The following is a 20,777-nucleotide window of genomic DNA, read 5'->3' as shown; positions in this document are numbered from 1 at the left end:
GTACAGTGGATTAGGGCTTTTCATCCATTGGTCTCATGGAAGGGAAAATCTTCCCTGACCTCCTCCCATGAACACGCTGTTACTCTTTCCTCAACCCATCCTGCTGCAGTGCTGCACACATTGCTCTGTTATTGTACTTATAACTGTGTATTGATATTTCTTCTTCCATCATAGGCTGTGCACCCCTTAGCACAGAAGTATGGTCTTGTTCATGGCTGCTAGTACTTAGCAGACCCTTTAGCACTTAGTAGGTGCTTAATGCTTGTTACATGAATGGATATGGATCTCTGCCCTTGGGAGACTAAGAGTCTGAGGGTGTGAGAAATGTTGATAAAACACTGTTTCAGTGGAGAGAGTTACCAACGAAAAATAACTATTTTGACATGTCTTTGGATATCAGTTGTTATGTACTCACTGAAAGCCCATGTGCCTAGCGCCATACTAGGTATCCGAGAACACTTATAAGAGGAGTTCCTATTGGAGAGCACCTTATAATCCTAATCTTATTAATATAATAATCTTAAAAATAGTTCAAGTCTTCTGATGTTCCGACTCAAAACATACCCAGAAAACACACTTGCTTTATTCAAGTTATTTTATTTAGAATGGCTCATTGGCTTTTAAATAGTAGCTTTACCATTGATGATTCCTTGGTGGCTCAGATGGTAACAAATTTGCATGCAATGCAGGAGATCCAAGTTCGATCCCTGGGTCAGGAAGATCCCCTGAAGAAGGGAATGGCTACCCACTCCAGTATTCTTGGCTAAAGAATTCCATGGACAGAGGAACCTGGCGGGCTGCAGTCCACAAGTCTGTCACAAAGAGTCTGACACAACTGAGTGACTAACACACACACCAATGTGTGCTAGATTAGAAAGAGATGAGATGTGGGGACCCAACGTGCTCAGAGCGCTCTCCCTTAGTAGGCTGTGCATGATCTTGGAAAAGTCAGAGCATCACATAACTCATTAGTCAAGAGGATGAAATGAGATGATGTATCTTGGGGTATGAATGTTAGATCCTTCCAACAAAATTTAATATTAGACATTAATTGAATTCTGTTTTTTCAATGACTTTCATTAAATCAGGTTAGTTTTTTTTTCAGTAAGAAATAAAAATCCCAGAATAGGTCATGGTATACATTTAAAATGTAGGTTTAAAAAATATGTATAACTCATAAAAGCTTTTTAAAAATATTTTTACTTCCTTATTTCTTTGGGTGGGCAGAGATCTTCATTGCAGCGTGTGGGATCTTTAGCTGTGGCATGCAAACTCTTAGTTGTGGCGTGTGGGCTCTAGTTCCCTGACCAGGATCGAACCCAGGCCCCTTGCATTGGGAGCACGAGTCTTAGCCACTGGACCACCAAGGAAGTCCCTAATTCATAAAATCTGAATGGACGCTCCCCATTTTCCTAGCAGTGTTTTGCTATAAACGTACAAGTGGCTTTTTAGAAGTGCTTTCGTGAAAGATTGAGTATCATGTCTTTCTGATGGTCACCAGCAGAGCCATTCAGCATCAGGTACAAGCGCACAGCCATAGGCGAGGCCTGCGGCAAACAGTTGCAGCAGAAAGCAGAATCCAGACCCAGACTGTGCCCAAGCACAGCAGCGACACTGACAGCCAACACCTACTGACGTATCAATATTGACTTCCCAGATCCTCTGCTAAGAACTTTTCCTGTTTGTTCTGTTTAAGAATATGCCTGCCAACGCAAGAGATGCAATAGATGTGGATTCGATCCCTGGGTTGGGAAGATCTCCTAGAGCAGGAAATGGCAACCCACTCCGGTATTCTTGCCTGGAAGATCCCATGGACAGAGGAGCCTGCTGGGCTACAGTCCATAGGGTTGCAAAGAGTCAGACCTGACTGAGCATGCATGCACAAGCACAGTCTTCCCAACAATCCTCTGAAATAGAACAGTTATTGATACACTTTTAGCTCTGAGGAAATGGAGGCATAAAGAAGTTAAGCAATTGGCCTGAGGTCACATGGATAGGATGTTTTGAACCTGAGTACTCTGACCTCAGAGCTTACATGCTCAACTGCCACCTTCTACTGCCTCTTGCTGCTGCTGTCTTATGGACAGGGTGGCTGGGGGCCAGATCACAGAGGTCTACCAGATGCCCTGTGGGGGCTCTAGCGGCATTGGTGTGGAACTGCCCTCTTGCCCAGCTCTACAGAGGAAAACCTCACTCCCTTGAGATGTTTGTTGCCTTGGGAAGGCCAGGGTGTGTAGTGTGTGTCTGTAACTGTGTGTGTCTGTGATTCTCATACTACTAAGGAATCATAGCTGTCATCCAAGCTGACCAAGTTCCCCAGAGTGCAAAGGATGGCCTGTGAAACCTTGCTGAGATCTCTGAGGCAGGAAATCGGAAGGAATGACAGTCCCAGCTGCCTGTTTGGGGAACCGTGCATGAGAAGGTGCCGGAGGCCCATTGCACTGCCCTGGGGGATTTGAAAATTTATAGTCTTCTGGCCAGGGTGACTGGGTATCTTGTATCCCCACATTCCAAAGCCCCTCCCCCTCTGTCCTTCATGGATTCTGGGACTTTTATCACTTCAACACCAGGGAGGAGTGGAACGATGGGAAAGGCATCCTTGTAAAGCTCTGTCCCGTACCATAAATTACAGAGGAGAATAGAGCACCATCCACTTCCATAGATTCATTGTCCTAGCCTGAGAGCAAGCTGAGTGTTCCCCCACTCCCCTGCCCAGGAGTGTGCAAGAGACTTGTTACTCTTGCTCTCTCTGCTTCCTCATTCCCCCTTATTCTTAATTTCTGTACTCTCACTTCCATTCCCACCACCCCTCCCTGAAATGCTCTTGTCCAGATCGCCCAGAAGGACTAACTGACACATCCAATGGGCGGACCTCTTTTTTTGACCTCTCTGAAACATTTGGCAGTATTGATCTCTTTCTCCATGTTGAACATTTTGTAACCCTCTTTTCATTAATGCTTGTCCAAACTCCCTTCTCATTCTCCTATTTCTCTATTTTTTCTTTTCAGTCTCTTTTACAAGCAGTCTCTTTTTCCTGTACCCACCCTTAAATGTTGATGTTAAAAAAAAAAGAAGAATATTGATGTCTGCTAGGCTTCAACCATGGTCCTTTTTCTTCTCTTCTCACTATATGTTAGCTTCAGCTACAAATATGTGCTGGTGACTCTCAAATCGGTTAGGACCCCAGATCTCTTCTATCTCTAGACCCAAATATCCAACTTCCTACTGAACAGCTCCACTTGGATGACTCTTGAGCATCTCAAAGTCAATGTATCCAACTCACCAAATTTTCAATCATTCTAATCAGCCCATGTTGCCTATTTCGGTGAATGATACCACTATTCACTCTGTCACCGAAATCTGGGTGTGATTCTTTCTCCTTCCATTCTAAATCAGATATCCGGTTAGTCATCGAGTCCTGACAGGTCTACTCTCTATAGAGAAGTCCGGCCGTTCCCCTGAGCACTGATTCCCTAACCTCTCTTTAGAAACCTGAATCTTCATTCTGCTTACTGACTCCTTCATATCACTATTTAATCGTACTTAGGTTTTTCTCGTCCCTTAAGAAGCTGCCATGTGGACTCCACTGTCCTAAGTAGTTGTTGTTTAATTCCTGAGTAGGATCTGACTCTTTTGTGACCCCATGGACTGTACTCCGCCAGACTCCTCTGTCCATGGGATTTCCCAGGCAAGAATACTGAAGTGGGTTGCCATTTTCTTCTCCAGGGGATCTTCCCAACCCAGGGATTGAACACATGTCTCCTGCATTGTCAGGCAGATTCGTTATGGCTGAGCCACCAGGGAAGCCCATCCTATAGTAAACGTAATGATAATAACTACCACATCATTCATTCAACAAATCTTTATTGAGCAGCTCCTAAGCACCAGATACTCTCCTAGGTGCCAGAAGCTTCAGCATTATGTAAGACACTTAAAATCTCTCCTCTTGATGGCTTACACTCCATTGGCAGCCACAGACAGCCTGTGTGTGTAAAATATCACAGTTTTATGGCATCCACAGCTTTATCCAGCCACTGTACTAAATATTGTATGTTCATTGCCTATTTAATCTTTACAGTAGCCCTGTGGAGAAAATGTTGCTATGCCCACTTTACAGATGAAAAAACTATAACCTCCCCAAGGTCACAACAACACAGAGCCAGGAACCAAACCCATCAATTCCACCTTGTGTCCTGAGTTATGGCTCTGAACCGTGAACCTATAGGGGATTACAGATGCCTTTTGATTGGAGAATGTAAGTATCTTCAGTAGGTACTTCTGCAGTGAAATCCTTGGATGCTGGGCCTTTCTGGAAAGAGCAGAGTGCTCAGTAACTAAAGCTTCTCTGTGGAGTGTTCAAGGGCTGACAGTCCTGCCTGAGCTGGACAGACTACATGCCTGTCCTTGACCTGGACACCAGCTTGTAGCTGAAGGAACTACCATCTGTGTCCTGTTGGTTTCTCTGCCGTCAATTTTTTTTTTTCCATGTGTTCCTAAGTGACATTTGTTCTGATCTCTTCTGGGAACCAATCCATGATCTGCTTTTAAAGTAACTCCACTTCTGGGAATTGCCTGGGGGTCCAGTGGTGAGGACTCCATGCTTCCACTGCTGAGGCCAGGGGTTCAATCCCTAGTTGGGGAGCCAACATCCCATAAGCCACATGGCTAAAAAGGGGAAAAAAAATTTTTTTATTAAAAAATAAAGTAGCTCCACTTCTGGTCTCAACCTACCCCTGCTTCCTGACCTTTCCAGGAACTCATGCCCTGTAGCTACACCCTCATCTCCTTCCTCTTTGCTCTATCTTCCAATCTTTATAGGTGGATCTGTAGTACATGGCTAGAGTGGTTTTCTTTGGAGAAATCTCTTGCTCTAGATGACTAAGGACCTATATACTTCTTGCACAGGTAAATGCTGCAGACCCACCCGGTGAGATTTTTTTCTGGTTATAAACTCATACATCATAGACAAAGTGCTAGGCCTCCATCTGCTCACCACTCCTGATGTTATCAGAACGTGTCTTTTCTCCTGCCCCAATTCAGGACCTGAGGAGCTAGGTCTCATCCCCTCTCAAACTCTCCTACCAAGAGTCCTTGGCAGAATGCCCCAGCAGGTATCTGTCAGTAGGGAGCCTATTAAGTGTCTTGGAATCAGAAGTGTGTGAACTGGTCTACAACAAAGACTTTTGAGAAACTGAAAATACAGTGTTAGAAAGGTCTGTAGCAATTAGAGTAAGTTTTTGTCATTTGTCATCTAACAATTTTAAAATGGGGCTTCTTACATTTTATATGTGTTTTAATTTTTATAGTGATTCATTTTTATTATATTTTATAAAAGGATCACTCTGTGACAGAATTGAAATTTGAAATGCAGCACAGCAAAGTGAATCAGTTATACATATGCTGCTGCTGCTGCTGCTGCTAAGTCGCTTCAGTCGTGTCCGACTCTGTGCGACCCCAGAGACGACAGCCCACCAGGCTCCCCCGTCCCTGGGATTCTCCAGGCAAGAACACTGGAGTGGGTTGCCATTTCCTTCTCCATATACATATGCAAATACCACAACTATACTCCAATAAAAATTTTATTTTATTTTATTTTATTTTATTTTATTTCTTCCTCAAACACACTCAGTAAAGAGCGAGTCTGGGGGCTGTCCTGCAACGCCTCCTCTAGCAAGAGCTTGTCCACAGCGGGCATGGTGCCGCGCGGAGAGCCGAGGGCCGGATGGAAGCACGGAGAGCGGACGGCGCGGCAGTCGAGGGTGCTCCAGGCTCAGGCGACGAGCGTGTGCTCTGTGCCCTGGGTGGCCCCGCGCGCGCCCACGCCTGGCCAGTGGCCGCCGCCGTCCGCCCGCCGGCCCTCCTCTCAGCCCAGCCCTCAGCTGAGCAGGAACAACAGGAAGTGTCAAAAATTTTAAAAACAAACAAAAACTGGTCCTTCTTCCCAGGTAGTTTGAGAAGCATGGACTATAGTGATAAGAGTACAGGCTTTGAAAGTGAATAGGACTGGTTGGCATAATCTCTCCAGACCTCCCTTTCTTCCCCTGTACCCACTGACCCCAGGATTAAGGGAAGCAGCACCTGGACACACACAGCCAGGTGTATGTGCTCTGGGAGAGGCGAGGACAGCGGGTCCTGAGTGGAGGCGCAGAGGAGGCCCCTAAGCAGGGCTGGGCGATGACAGTTTGACCCGGAGGATTCGTGGGGCAGGGGATGCGTGGGCTATCCCCGGGAAGATGGGGCTTCAGAAGCAAGTCAGACACCCTGGTGGGAGCAGCTTTTCCCCTTGCAGTCCCAGTCCAGTCTCAGGCTGTGCCTGAGAGCAGGAAGCTTTAGAAGTGCTTAGTAGCCCAGCGCCTGGTGAGAGCAGACCGGCAGGCTGCATTCTTGTGGTATTTGGAGATTGATCTTGTCAAGATTAGCAGCTTTGCTTTTCTTAGTTCAGGTACAAGATCCTCACGTGGGGAGCTCTGCTGCCTGTGAGGAGCAAAAGCGGGCGAAAGCACAGAACGTGATCCTGGCCACTCACTGTTCGAGGTTCCAGGACTGGAGCAGCCCAGACAGACACTGGCTACTCAGCGGGAGGCGGGCCCGACTCTGAGCTCCACCCACACAAGTCCCGGGAGGGGCGGAGGGAGACGCTCTGCCCTGCAGCGTTGGGGAGCAGCCCAGCGGTGGCGGTGGCGGTTTCAGCATCTTGTGGCTCTTCGGGCTCCATCTGCTCCCCCACGGTGACTGGCCTCCACGCATAGCTAGTGCTGGAGAGGAGAAGCAGGGCTGAAGCCTCACCGCTCCCAGGTAGAAGGAAGACTCCAGCTGATGCCTGCCTCCTGTCGTGTGAGCTTTCTGCCCCTATGCCATGCATGGAACCCAGGCTCAGGGCTGGGCTAGGGAGAGAAAGGAAATGATCCATATACACAGCTCAGAGGGAAGGTGGACAAGACTGTCCGGGGCTACATGGAGAGGGCTGGGTAACCTGGTCTCTACTCATGGGATACCCTCGTGGGGGAAACACAAGCCTGTTTGCTGACAGCATCACAACCAGCAGGCCTGTTGACAGCTGACCTCATGACATCTCTGTGCCTCTCATGTTGGGACAGTCCCATCCTCCCTCCCCACGTTCCCAGAGCTTGGTACAGGGAAGTTTCCTGCAGCAACACAACTTGAAAACAGATGGTTGCAAAACACGGAAGAACACCTTGAACTCTGTTGCTCAGCCCCTCGAGAGTGTCTGGGCCAGGGGCCAGCTGCAGAGCTTGCCCCAGGAAGCACACCGCCAAATGGAGTGAGACCCCCAAATGGGGCAAGGCAGGTACAGGAGGCCTGGGCTCAGAAACCGGCTCTCTGGGGCTGGATGAGGGATGGTTCTGTGCCTGTCATCCCCACTACCCGTGGTCCCCTGTGTCCAGGGGCAGTGTCATCTGTGGGGTTCTGGCCAGGGAAACGGCTGTCTCTGCTTCATTCCCCATCTCCCCCACCACCCTCCTGCAAGCCCCCAGGACCAGCAACAGGGATTCAGGCAGGACTTGATTCAGCTTGCCCCTAGGACCTTTTGAACCTTCTGTTAAGCGGCCGCCAGGACGACCATGTCTTTCTTTTCTTGCTCAGAGGCCGCTGCCCGCACAGGTCCCCTCCCCGCAGTGGGCTTGTCTCCACTCCCCCCACCACCCCCAGGGAGGATGCAGCGAGAGTGATCGCTGCTTCGATTAGGCTTGCTGAGCCCATGTGGGGAAGGAAGGCCTCGGGGGCAGTGACCTTTTATAAAAATGTGGTCAGCAGCTGCCTCTGGTGTAGCCCACTCTTCCTGAGGCATGATGGAGAGCAGTGCCAGAGGCAGCAGGCTCAGCAGACCACGCCCCAGGCTGTGGGGAAAGACAGTTCGGCTGGGAGACTGGGGCCCTTGACCCAGCCTGGTCTCCAGCAGGCTCAACAAAGCCACTGACCCTCAAGGAGATTATAGGGAGGAAACAAAGGATTCAGGGGCTACAGGCTGGTGAGGTGTCTGTCCACACAGGAACAGCTGCATAGAGGGTAGGGGTGCAGGGGTGACCTGGAGAAGCGTTTGCCCAAGGGAGAAAGGAAGGACAGTCATCCTCTGCCCCGCCTCTGGATCCCCAGGGCGACCTCTGCTGTGAGCAGCAGGTCTTGTCCTTGTCAGTTATTAGCCCCTTGCAGGCAGGGCTTGGGAGCTGGATGCAGAGGGGGCGGGGCAGGGACATGGGCTACAGGGCTAAAGCCACCATGTTCCCTCTAAAGCTGGAGCTTGCTCATTTTCTTCCCAGACTGTGATTAGGCCTACTTATTGGCTACCTTTCAGTCCTTTTCTGAGGTTTTCCTGAATTTCAAGAAGTAGAGAAATCTGTAGCTGTGGCAGAAGCAGTCCAACCACACTGTGCTGCGAAAGTGGGGAAGGGCATGTTTGCCACCTGACTTCACCCCAGGTCAGTGATCCCTTGAGTTCGGGGCCTTGCCAGTAGTACCCATGCCGGGACCACAGCATCTCATTCCTGCTATCTTAGCAAAGACCAAATGGGGCCAGGGCTCACCTTCCTCAGTTGGGGCAAATGAAAAGAGCCTGGGTCTTGGAGGCAAACGAACTCAGGTTTGAGTCCCAGCTTCACCACTTAACTAGCCGTGGGACCTTGGACAAGGTCCTCTAGGCCTGCCCAGGTTCAACTTCCTCACCTGTCAAGTGGGAATAACAGCCCCTACCTTGTGGGCAGTCAGGAGAATGCCACGAGACGTGTGGTTCTGGCCGTCAGTGAATGCACAGCAGTGGCAATACTTGTTGCATTCTGTCCTTACGCTTGACTGCCACCACTCCCATCAGGACCTTCCGGTGACGTGTCTTGGCTGGGAGCTGTCTGGAGTTGTACAGACTGTGCGTACAAACACAGGTGATTGGCATCTGTTGATACAGAAATGCCTCCACATATCAGGAAGTGTGGTTTTTGGCAATCTCAGCCACACAGGATGCAACTGATAACCTGTAATTTAGTGAAGAAAAAAAAAAAGGAAAAGAAAGAAAGGGGAAAAAAGAAAAGAAAAAGTCTTCTGAACCCCTGATGGAGTTATCAGAGCACCCGGGAACTGATGCTGGCTGGTGCCCTAACCCCTGGGGAGCCCTGCCCTACAAACCATGGTCTTTTATACCTTTGTCTGTGCATACACTGTTCCCCCCAGACTGGCATGCCCTCGCCCTGATGCCCTGCCTTGAGGACACTGCCTCGATGACAACAGGCAGCTCGAACGTCACAGAGCACAGCGTCTCTTGTGTGCGTCTAGGGGTCCCTCCTCACATTCTCCACCTGTCAAACTTCAGCACAGATGGCGCTTCCCCTGCGAGGCTTTCCCTACATGCACGGGCAGAGGTCGGCTCGGGGCTCCCACAGCTCCCTTTGTGCCTCTCTGTCACCCTCACACAGAGCACATAGTTCCCCCCCAGGTCCTCTAGTTTTCACCTGTAATGCAGCCTGTGTGGCTCATAACTGAGAGTGAGCTGGCGACAGCTCCCAAGCCCTTGCCTTTGTCTATGAGCGCGGTTGTCACGGCAGGCTTTGGCTTGGAGTGGGGTCCTGCTGACCTTCTTTTGCCACGTGCACGCACACCACGCCCCCCACCCTGACCCAGTGCTCTTTGCTTCCTTGCAGCAGCCACACTACCAGCATCAGCAGTGAGAAAGGTCTAATAAATGTATTCAAGGACATATTAAATTCTAGATAATTCTCCCCTCTAAACACTGAATTTGATGGGCTCCCCGAATAAGCACAAATAACTGGGAATTGCATGTCTGTTGGTTCACTTATTTAATGCATTTTTTGTTCAGTGTCTGTGTTGGACACTGGGGAACTGGGTTTGAAAATACAGGCATGGTGCCAGATCACCATCTGGGGGACCTTCAATGCAGCTGTATCTCAGGGCTCCGGTGACATTCAAGCCAGGTTGAAAGGCAAGAGACAGTGGAGAGCCCTCTCCACCACCTCCTGTGCTGGCCCAGCTCTGGCTACACACTAGGTGTCTTGGGTGAACATCCCACTTAGCTCTGTGGGCTGTGGCAGGGCTGAGAGACTGACAGCTTTGTAGCCTCAGAAAAACGGGCTTGTGAATGGCTCTCATGGAGCAGAGTTGTAACGAGATAGAAACGACATCTGAAAAGACTTTTGAGCCAGTCTTCTTGGCATGTTCACCCAAATCAAGCCCAAACAAAAGGCTGTTGATGCTGTGTCTTCCACACAAGTCACGAAAAGCTTCAGACTGAGAGTGAGCCGTTTCTGTTTCTGCAGTCCAGAGACGATAAAGAATGAACACTGGCCCGAAGTTGTCCCCTAGAATTGCACTTGTCTGTGCAGCATGTGATCTTAATCCCCCAGCCCCATGCAGAGGCTCCAGTGTGGCAGAGAGTGCCCTCAGGGCCAGGGAGCAGGGCTCCCACATCTTCCACTTCTGAGGGGCCAGGACCAGACCCTACAGATCCCCATCTGGACACTTCCTTCCCCCTGGTGACTGCTTGCCTGGCGCCTCACTGCCTGGGGACCCAAGGCAGATTCTGCCCCTTCCCCAGCCCCTAAGCACCCTATCTCTGCCAAGCCTTATGCAGAGCTTTGGGAGACAGTGATCAGTAAGAAACAGTGCATGAGAGAGACAGGACAATGTGGTGACCACAGGGACAGAGCAAACCAAGGAGCTGTGCGCACCCAGATGAGGGGCAGCTATACTGACTAAGCAAGCAGGAAGGGCTTCCTAGAGGAGATGCCCCCTGTGCTGACAGTTGGAGGACAATTAGAAACTGACCAGGCAGAGTCTGGGAAAGGCACTCACACTAAGGAAGGCGATGCATTGTCAAGTAATCTGGGCTGTCCAGGGTACAGGTCCTGGTGGGAAGAGGCCTTGAATGCCACGCCAAGGAGTCTGCCCTTATGAGGTCAGCAAAGGTTTTGAGTGGGGGACAGTATCAAGTCTGTGCTCTAGAAAGATCATTACATTGAATGGGGGAAAGGATTAGAGGAGGTGGGACTGAGGAGGGAGCCCCTTGGGAGGCAGTGATGAGCACAGGATGGATTGGTGAGATGCTGGGAAGAGAAGTGACCTTAGGTGGCTGGAGTCAGGGTGGCAGGAAGGAGTAGAGATGACCCCCACATTCTGATTTGGGGAGCGGGGGAGATGGTGGCCCTACTGTCTAAAGTAGAGACCACAAGGGAAGGGCAAGTTTGGGAGCAGCTGTTGAACTCATTTGGGGAAATACTGACCTTGAGGCTTCTACGAATCATCAGATACAAATGTGAAACACCAGGGTCCTTCTAGTTTTTCTCCACCCCTCCCCCCATTTCTTTCTATTATAAACAACATTGCTGTGAACAGTATTCTTATACAAATATGTTTTTAGACAGTTCCTTGACAATTTCAGTATGTTTTGGACACAACGAAAGAATTTTATATATCTATATATATTGCATTGATTCATTGTTTGCCTAAACTTCCTTCCCACTCCTTCCCTCATTATTTATCTTACAAGCATTTTCATATCTTGGATGCCCTACTGGGTACTAAGAATGCAGAGTCATGCATAAACCCTACCCTAGAGCTCCAGTCTCGAGGGGGGAGTCAGACATGAGCACAAAATGTAATATAGCGTTGATGCTGTGGTAGATGAAAATATAGGATGCTGTGAACATGCAGAAAAGAGACACCAAATTAAATTAGAAATGTCAGAGGCCCTTTTTTCCCCCTAACTTCTGGGTTCACTCCTCTTCACCGTTATTATTCACGGTACCCCTTGACCTTCATTCTAATAATTTACTTCTAGCATTTAAAAGCCATAGAAAGTCCTCTCGTTGGCGAGTGGTGACTCACCATCATTCTGTTGAAGAATTTTCTTTCTTTTTTTGTTTTTGTTTTGTATTTGGCAGAGGTGGGTACTGTAAGTGTCAGCAGTTGAAATGGATCATGTCAGTAGTTTCTCAAAATATGTGGCCTGTGGACCTGAAAGGTTCATGGACCCCTCAAGGCTGTGTCCAACCAGAACCCAAAGAGCTGTGCCTTTTCCTGTCTCCTGATCTCTTCTGGAATCATTCTTTGTTTTCTCGCTACCCCTCCCTATTTTCTCAGCACTACCTGTTCTCAGAGACATCCAGGTAAGGACATGTTACGGTCCCCCCTTCAGCAGCTTGGGCAAAATACCTCAGAAGTTCCTTTCCCTCCCCCAGCGTAAGCCCGCAGCACTGGGAGGGTGTGTAACAGAATGCCTGGAGAAGCCATCTTTTTTGGGTGAAGTGATAGAAGAAGAATTTTTGCAGGAAGTGATACTTTATCCAAGTCTTAAAGATTGTTTAGGAATTAGGCAATTGAAAAACAATAGGTCAAGTGTTCTAGACAGAGGGGCAGCATAAACTCAGAGCGTGAGCCACCCAGGGATAGTCAGAGAACTGCAAGTGATGTGGCATGTTCGGGGCACGGTGTTACGTCCTAGAATACTGAAAGACAAGATGTCATCCAGGGCAGGGTCCAGGGAGACCTTACAAGTCATTCTAAAAGGATTGTGATGCTGTCCTGTGAGACGATGTGGGGATATCATTGACATGTTTTAGACAAGAGAAAAGAGTATGCCTTGATCCAGTTTGCTACTTGGAAAGGTTTCTCTAACCTAATATGGAAGACGGACTGGAGGAGGGAACGTAGAGATGAGTTAGGAGACTGCTGCAGTGCCTGCTGAAGGCAATGCTGGGGATGGAGATTAGCGGCTCTTTGAGGAACACTTAGGAAATAGAATCAAACTATCCCTCCTCTTCTCCCGGAACATCTTGTGTGACTTTTCTCCCAACACCACCACTTCTGATCATGGCGCTGTAATTAGTCTCTCCCTCCAGGACAGGAGCATAGCATTCCTCTTTGTGGCCAACCCAAGCACCTAACTAGCACCTGGCACTGGCTCAGTAAGTGCTTATTATGCCTACTGAATTCATTTGATGATTAACTGAGTGTGAATGGCTGGGGAGAGGGAAGTATCTGGAATGACTCCCAAGTTTCTGGCTTCAAAAACAGGAAAAGTTGGAATGCTATTCATTGAGATAGGGAATCTGAGAAGACGGGCAGTTGTTTCTGATTTTCCAATTCTGGCTTTTGTTAAGAGAAGAGGAAAGGGCAGAGATCACAAATCTGGTTGTGGACATAATGAGATGCCTCCAGGACACTTAAGGAAAGATGTAATCAGTTACGTGTATGAGTCTGGAGTCCAGGAAAAGCGGTCAGAGCCAGAGATGACGCAATGGGAATCTCAGCATGTAGATGGAGTTTGGGCTGTAGATGAGGTTGTACGGGGAAAGTGTGTAGACTGGGTCCCAAACCTGCAGCTTACAAGATAAAGTTGACATGCTTTGTGTGGCCGGCACGTGCACGCGTGCTAAGTTGCTTCAGTCATGTCTGATTCTTTGCAACCCCATGGACTGTAGCCTGCCAGGTTCCTCTGTCCATGGCATTCTCCATTCAAGAACACTGGAGTGAGTTGCCATGCCCTCCTCCAGGGAATCTTCCTGACCCAGATTCAAACCTGTATCTCTTATGCCTCCTGCATTGGCAGGTGGGTTCTTTACCACTGGCGCCATCTGGGAGCCATGTGGCCAGCACAGTGTTTTCAAATAGTGTGAATTCTTTTAGGCAATCTGTCCTCTCTACTTGCCATGACCTAGTCCTTCTTGTGGAGAAGGCGATGGCACCCCACTCCAGTACTCTTGCCTGGAAAATCCCATGGATGGAGGAGCCTGGTGGGCTGCAGTCCATGCGGTGGCGAAGAGTCAGACATGGCTGAGCGACTTCACTTTCACTTTTCACTTTCATGCATTGGAGAAGGAAATGGCAACCCACTCCAGTGTTCTTGCCTGGAGAATCCCAGGGACGGGGGAGCCTGGTGGGCTGCCGTCTCTGGGGTCGCACAGAGTCGGATACGACTGAAGCGACTTAGCAGCAGCAGCAGCAGCCCTTCTTGTCTTACATCTGGCCCAATTAACATATTTGTAGTACCTTCTTGGCTCTGGAAGACATTTGAGCTTATAATTTTGGAGGGAGAAGAGAACCCAAGGACACAACTCTGAGCAGTATCAACTTATAAGGGATGAATAGGAAGGAGACCTAATGAAGGAGAATGGGAAAGAATGGCCAGAGAAATTGGAGGAAATCTTCAGAATAATATTTCCTTCTCTTGAAAATTATGGGAAGCGAAGTGTAATGAGGGCTTCCCAGGTGGTGCTAGTGGGAAAGAATCCGCCTGCCAATGCAGGAGATGCAAGAGATGTGGGTTCAGTCCCTGGGTTGGGAAGATCCTCTGGAGGAGGAAGTGGCAACCCACTCCAGTGTTCTTGCCTGGAGAATCCCCATGGACAGAGGAGCCTGGCGGGCTACAGTCCAGAAGTCGCCAAGAGTCGGATACAACTAAGCACACACACACACACACACTCACACACACACACAAAGTGTAATAAAGTCTAAAATGCGGATTTCATTTGATCCAGCAATTTTTCTTCTCAGTATTTAACATAAGGAAATAATCATATCTGCGGACACAAGTTTTTGTAATGTGATGTTTGTTGCAGCATGTTCATCATAGCAGAAAATCGGAGACAACATAAATGCCTCTTAGCTGTGCATAATTAAGTAAATATAGTATGTCCACGTGATGAAATAATATGTGATCATAAAAAATGATGTCAGATTTTATTTCCTGACACAATCCCACAACCTACCATTGGATTTTTCAAAAGCAAGTTATGGAACAGTCCATATTAGAGCATTCCATTTACGTTAAGTGTCTAGTTATAGAAGGAAATGTCTGGAAGCCTTCACACACAAATCACAAGAATCTCCCAACAGCTAAATCCAATAGACCTTTCTCTGGCCTTTGTGGTTTTTGACATTGTTAACCTTTCTTGGTTTCTGCTCCTTGTCGTCATTCCCTGACCTTTGTCCCATAGGCTGGCAATCAGGACCGAAAAATGGCAGACTCAATCCTGGGAGAACCCTTTGAAACTGGCAGCCTGTTTATATACTAGAGCACACCCAAAACAGAGCACTTACTGGGCAATTCTCTGGAAACGAGCCATCGAGGACAGTATTTCCCTGGTTCTTGCGTCTACAAAACCCTTCTCGAACACAACCCTTCCCAGGGTCTCTGGGTCTAAATTTCCTCTCCTTACCCACCTCCCCCACCCACTAGCAAAATCGCCTGGTTATCCCCTCTCCCACGCCTTCTGTTCAATCAAGGGGTTATTTTTAACAGTGTTGTGTATACCATGCTTCCATCCTGGCAAAACACCAGAACTTTGGGACAGATACTGAGATGGAAATAGTCTCCCACAACCTCCCCCCTTTCTAAAGTTTTTCCTTTTAAAGAGAGAAAATAAGTTATCTAAACTGTAGAGAGCTCTACCAAGAAAGTCCCTGGACACTAGCTTGGAGCGACTGAACTTACAGCCCTGAGGTTACACTGAAGGCTGGACCTGCTGCCACTGTGAGCCTAACTTCAGCCCAGGGCAGCCCAAGGAGGGGGCAGGGGACCAGGGCGTGCCGGGAGAGGCGGTTCCTGCCACTTTTCTGAACTTGGTGGGTCGAGAGCCCCTGTCTTAGAATAATGAAGATGTCCTAGTCCACCCCCGATCCCCAATAGCCAGAGGCTCTTATATTCCAGAAGCCACCCATCCACTTCAAGAAGGTCAACGACTAGAGGGTTTTAATTAAAAAAAAAAAAAAGCAGTAATATGGTAATATGCCTTTCTGCAGCTTCCACTTATGATTCTGGTTCTACCCACCAGAGCCACACAGAACAAGACTAATCCCTCTTCTCTGTCAGATGGTTGGACTTGAACCTGATGATTGTTTACCTTCAAGTTCCCTCTAGTCAGACGTCTCTGCTCTCTCGAGGTATGATGAAGCCCCTCCCTACCACGGTGGGTTTCTTCTCAGGGTCAGTCCCGTCTTATTACTGTTCCCCGTAGGAGGCATCCAGGATGGAGCTTACACTTGCTCTGCAGTGGCCTGCCAGGAAGAAAGGATGCAGGGTAAGCACCTCCCCATTTACAGTGCTTCTCACAGTGACACCGCAGAGACGCTGCCTTAGTGGTCTTTTCACCTTGACCATAAGTCTGTTCTCGACGTGCTTCTGCCGAGCACCCCTCCCCTTCCTACTCAGCATGTGTGATGGAATTTATGGACCCAAACCAGGTCTGGTCATGGAGCTATCTGGAACCTGTGGGATCTTCCTTGGACCTTCAACATAAGCTGTTTCTTTCCTTTCTCTTTGTTTTCCATAGACTTGATGACTAAGCCATTCTATCCCAGAACAGATTCTTCCACCGACCTGGTAGGTATGAGTGGAAGTATCTACCGGCTACCAAACTCTTGAGTTTTCCTGCCATCCAGCCCACGTTGCCATCCATTTCTCACAGTTTGCTGTATCCGTAGGAGAGGGCCCTTGCCACATGTCCTTCTGGGACCTGTCCCCATCCATTTGTGGTATCTGAGAGCTCCACTCACAGGACTCACATAGAATCTTAGAAGGAGCACAGACTTTGAAATCAGAAACCTCAGATTTTAGACCTGGTTCAGCACTTTCTCGCCTTGGACAAATTAAACTCTTTGAATCTCACTTTCTTCATCTGTAAATTAGGGGAAATGTAGTCCTTGCTTATTTCAAATTTCTTTGTTAGGATGAAAGGATTATAGCCTAGTGAAAAACAGTAGGTAGGATAATTATTTCATAAACATTTAAGGAAAACTTTGTAGTACGTAAGCCCTGTGAGTGACACAAATAGGGATCACACGAGCCCTGCTGATTTTGACCCGGCAGGAGGTTTGGATATGCCATAGCACATGGCAATTCCAGGCCCTGCCAGGGGCAAGGGAGCTAGAACCTGGGGGGGCAAGGGATGTCAGGGCTCAGGGATGAGGCAGAGTCTGGGCTTCCCAGGAGAGTCTGAAATCAAGCTGGGCACAGTCGGCCTTTGCTAGCCCAGTCTGGTGTCAGGACACATGTTGAGAAGAAGAGGCTTGAAACTTGCGGAGGCAAGTCAGGAATGGGAGCTCAGAGACTGGAACTGGCACTGGAGAAGTCCCCGGCAAGAGCTGTGTCTCTGCAGGGGTTGGGGTGACAGCCAGCTGACATCAAGCTGAATCATGAGGCGAGGATATGTGGTCACTGCGCGGAGGCCGCACCCAGGAGAGCGTGCCTGTAACGGAGTTGAAGTTGGGGTGGGTGTGGTCGGGAGGGTGAAGTGGGTGTGTGGATCACCAGTGGAAGGATCCTGTACACAGAGAGGAAAGTAGAAACTTGGGGGAGAAGGATGGGATAGATGACGCAACCAGGCACTGAGGGGAGGGGTGGGCCTCTGCTCTCAGAGGGAGACTCATATTCTACAGCAGGGCAGAGTGGTAGGAACATGGATGGGCTTGTAACTGCGGTATAAAGGTGAAGGAATTCCCCCTTCCAGTGGTTTTTATTTTCTCCTGTAGAAGGCACCCAGGATGGAGCTCACACTTGCTCAGGGGTGACCTGCCAGGCAGAAAGGATGCAGGATAAGCACTCCCCATTTCCCGTGCCTCTCACAGTGACACCCCAGAGACTACCTTAGTGGTCTTGTCATCTTGATCATTGTCTGCTCGAGATGTGCTTCTTCCAAGTCCCCTCCCCTTCCTACTCGGCATGTATAGTGGAATATATGGACCCAATCAGAATAGAAGCAGGAGATGGGGCCATGCGCTGGACAGGAAGGCAGGGTGCTGGGAGAGAAGGTTGAGAAGAGTGGAGAACATTCGGAAGGCCCCCGTGGAGAATGGAAGAGACTGCTTACTAGGGCAGCCAGAAGCCATCCAGCAGCAGAGCAGGCCAGGCGGGCGGCCATGACCCTGTGGTGGCACCAGCAGACTGAGTCGTCCAAATTCGGGGCTAGGATTCTAGAAGGAGCAACCCCAGCCCAGAAATCTTGACCCCATTTGACTGTGCTTCCTCAGGGACTCATCTGTAGGAAATAGCTCCTGTTCCTAAAGTGAGGAGAAAGTGCTGGGAGCTGGGGTAGGGACAGGGCTCAGGCCATCCCTGAAGAGAGCAGTCACGGCCGGAATGGACTGTGCCAGGCGAGCACCTGACCGAGCATGGTTAGTTCCCAGGACCCACCCTGCGTGTGGGCACAGCAGCAGTTTCTGGTGGACAAAGTGCTCTAGTCCTCCTGGGATGTGGTTGCCAGAGTCTTGGCAGGTCATACACTGGAGCATGGAGGGGCCCCGGGGAGCCAGGTAGTAAAGTCTGGAGAAGGACGCTAGGGAGACAGCCCAAGCATGCTAGTGAATAAACCTGTGAGACTGGACTGTTAGCCCAGGGGCAAGGGCTGTCAGGCTGTATTTGGGGTAAGTATGAGCGGCTAGGATGAGGTATGAAAGCTGCCCTTGATACAAAGATGTGATCTGAGGACAGGACTTCTGAATGCTTTCCTCAGTCATTCTGCAGGCTTCAGCTTCCTGACTTAAAGCAGGGTGTCTCACATCTAACTACAGAAACCAGCATCAGGAGAAGGGCTGAGGGAGTCCTGGGGGGCTGTTGGTGGCTACTGGTAGGCTGCTACTGCCATCAACCCTGCCTCTGACCTGGCACACCCTGGGGTATCAGTTTTGGCTGATACCAAAACTGGGAGGGAAGTAGGGGGTGAAGGAAACACAGTTATTGAGCAACTGGTGTGCTGGGAACTTGGCATGCCTATGTGACTTCATCTGTGATGCTGCATCTTTTCAGTCCCGTTTTACATTCATGCATTCAACAAATGTTTATTGACCTGCTAGGTGTTAGATGCTGCTGTCAGTGCAGGAGATACAGTAGTGAGCAAAACAGGCAAACCTTCCTGCCTTCACAGAGCCCATATTCTAATGGGGAAGCAGGCCAACAATGCCAGATGTATGAGAAAAATGTATAGTATGTTAGACTGGGCTTCCCAGGTGGCGCTAGTAGTAAAGGACCTAACTGCCAGTGCAGGCGGCACAAGAGACGTGGGTTGAATCCCAGGATGGGGAAGCTCCCCTAGAGAAGGGTATGGCAACCCACTCCAGTATTCTTGCCTAGAGAATCCCACAGACAGAGAAGCCTAGCAGGCTACAGTCCATGGGGGTCACAAAGAGTCAGACATGACTAAAGTGACTTAGCACATAGCACATAGAGTTGGACTATAAAGAAAGCTGAGCACAGAAAAATTGATGCTTTTGAACTGTGGTGTTGGAGAAGACTCTTGGGAGTCCCTTGGACTGCAAGGAGATCCAACCAGTCCATCCTAAAGGAGATCAGTCCTGGGTGTTCACTGGAAGGACTGATGTTGAAGCTGAAACTCCAATACTTTGGCTATGAAGAGCTGACTCATTTGAAAAGACCCTGATGCTGTGAGGGCAGAAGAAGGGGGTGAGAGGATGAGATGGCTGGATGGCATCACTGACTCAATGGACATGAGTTTGGGTGAACTCCGGGAGTCAGTGATGGACAGGGAGGCCTGGTGTGCTGTGTGGGGTCGCAAAGAGTCTGACACGACGGAGCAACTGAACTGAACTGAGTATATTAGATAGTGAGAAATAGAGCGAGAGTAGACAGGGTGACTGAGAATGGTGACATTTAAGTGACAACCTCAGAGAAGTTCAGGAGGGGCTGTGCTAGTTATCTGAGGGAAGAGCCTTCCAGGAAGAAGAAACAGACAATACAAAAGCACTGAGGTGGGATCCAAAACCAGGAAAGAGGCCTATGTTGCTGGAGTGGGAAATAATAGGAGATGAAGTCAGAACTTTAAGAGAAGGCTGCAACATGGGGACACTGGAGGTCATTCTAAGGATGGAGGCTCCTGAGCAGGGAGTAACTTAGGTTTTAGAGGAACACTTGGGCTGCCTGGATGAGATAAGACTGTCGTGAGGCAGGGAGGCCAATTAGGAGGCTGTTATAATGATTGATGAGAGAGACACTGGTGACTCGGTCATGGTGGACACAGTGGTGGTGGTCAGAAATTGTCATGTTCAGGATGTGTTCTGGAAGAACTGACAGGTTTGCTGACAATGCAGATGTGGGTATGAAAGAGAGAGAAGAATCTAAGCTGGCTTCAGGCATTTTGCCTGAGCAACTGGAAGAATGAAGGTGCCACTTAGCAAGATGGGGAAATGATTGCAAGAAGAGAAGGTTTCAGGGGGAGTATCAGGAACTCAAGTTTAAACATGCAAAGCATGAGATGCCTCTTAAACATCCAGATGGAGATATCGAAAAGTCTGGCGTTCATGGGAGGGAAGGAGGCAGGCTGTGAAAATGGAAGAGGCGGTCACATAAGTGAATGTAGAAGGAGAAGCAAGGACTGAGCCCTTGGGCACAGCAACCTGTAGTGATGATGAAGACAAGGAAGAAACTGCAAATAAGGCGTGCGTGGAATGATAGCAGGAGAACCTGGACAGTGTGGTGTTCTGGAAGCCAAATTAGGCAAGTATTTCAAGAGGAGTAATAAACTATATAATATATTGCTGGGCGGTAGGGCAATTGTATAAATTGTTGTCTAAACTAGGACACTTTAGAGAATGAAAATGGGTATTATTAATAGTTACTCCAGGATAATCCCATGGACGGAGGCACCTGGTAGGCTACAGTCCATGGGGTCGATAGAGTCGGACACGACTGAGCGATTTCACTTTCACTTTTCACTTTCATGCATTGGAGAAGGAAATGGCAACCCACTCCAGTGTTCTTGCCTGGAGAATCCCAGGGACGGGGGAGCCTGGTGGGCTGCCATCTA

At 49.0% G+C, this 20,777-nt stretch overlaps 1 protein-coding gene across 10 annotated transcripts in view; it reads left to right on the top strand.

The window, feature by feature from the left end:
- Positions 1–20,777, top strand: part of ST3GAL3 (ST3 beta-galactoside alpha-2,3-sialyltransferase 3) — a 215,630-nt gene that overhangs the window by 149,687 nt on the left and 45,166 nt on the right. For 6 of the 10 annotated variants that reach the window (XM_019957647.2, XM_019957644.2, XM_019957643.2 and 3 more), the window contains one exon: positions 15,978–16,040. The exons of the other annotated variants lie outside the window; for them this stretch is intronic. In XM_019957647.2, coding sequence (XP_019813206.1) covers positions 15,978–16,040 — 63 coding nt within the window. The remainder of the gene's footprint in view (positions 1–15,977; positions 16,041–20,777) is intronic. 10 annotated transcript variants of the gene reach the window in all.

The sequence above is a fragment of the Bos indicus genome, chromosome 3 (genome assembly GCF_029378745.1).
Source record: "Bos indicus isolate NIAB-ARS_2022 breed Sahiwal x Tharparkar chromosome 3, NIAB-ARS_B.indTharparkar_mat_pri_1.0, whole genome shotgun sequence".
NCBI lineage: Eukaryota > Metazoa > Chordata > Mammalia > Artiodactyla > Bovidae > Bos > Bos indicus.
Note: the sequence above shows the minus strand (reverse complement) of the source record. Positions and strands in the feature narration are given on the sequence as shown.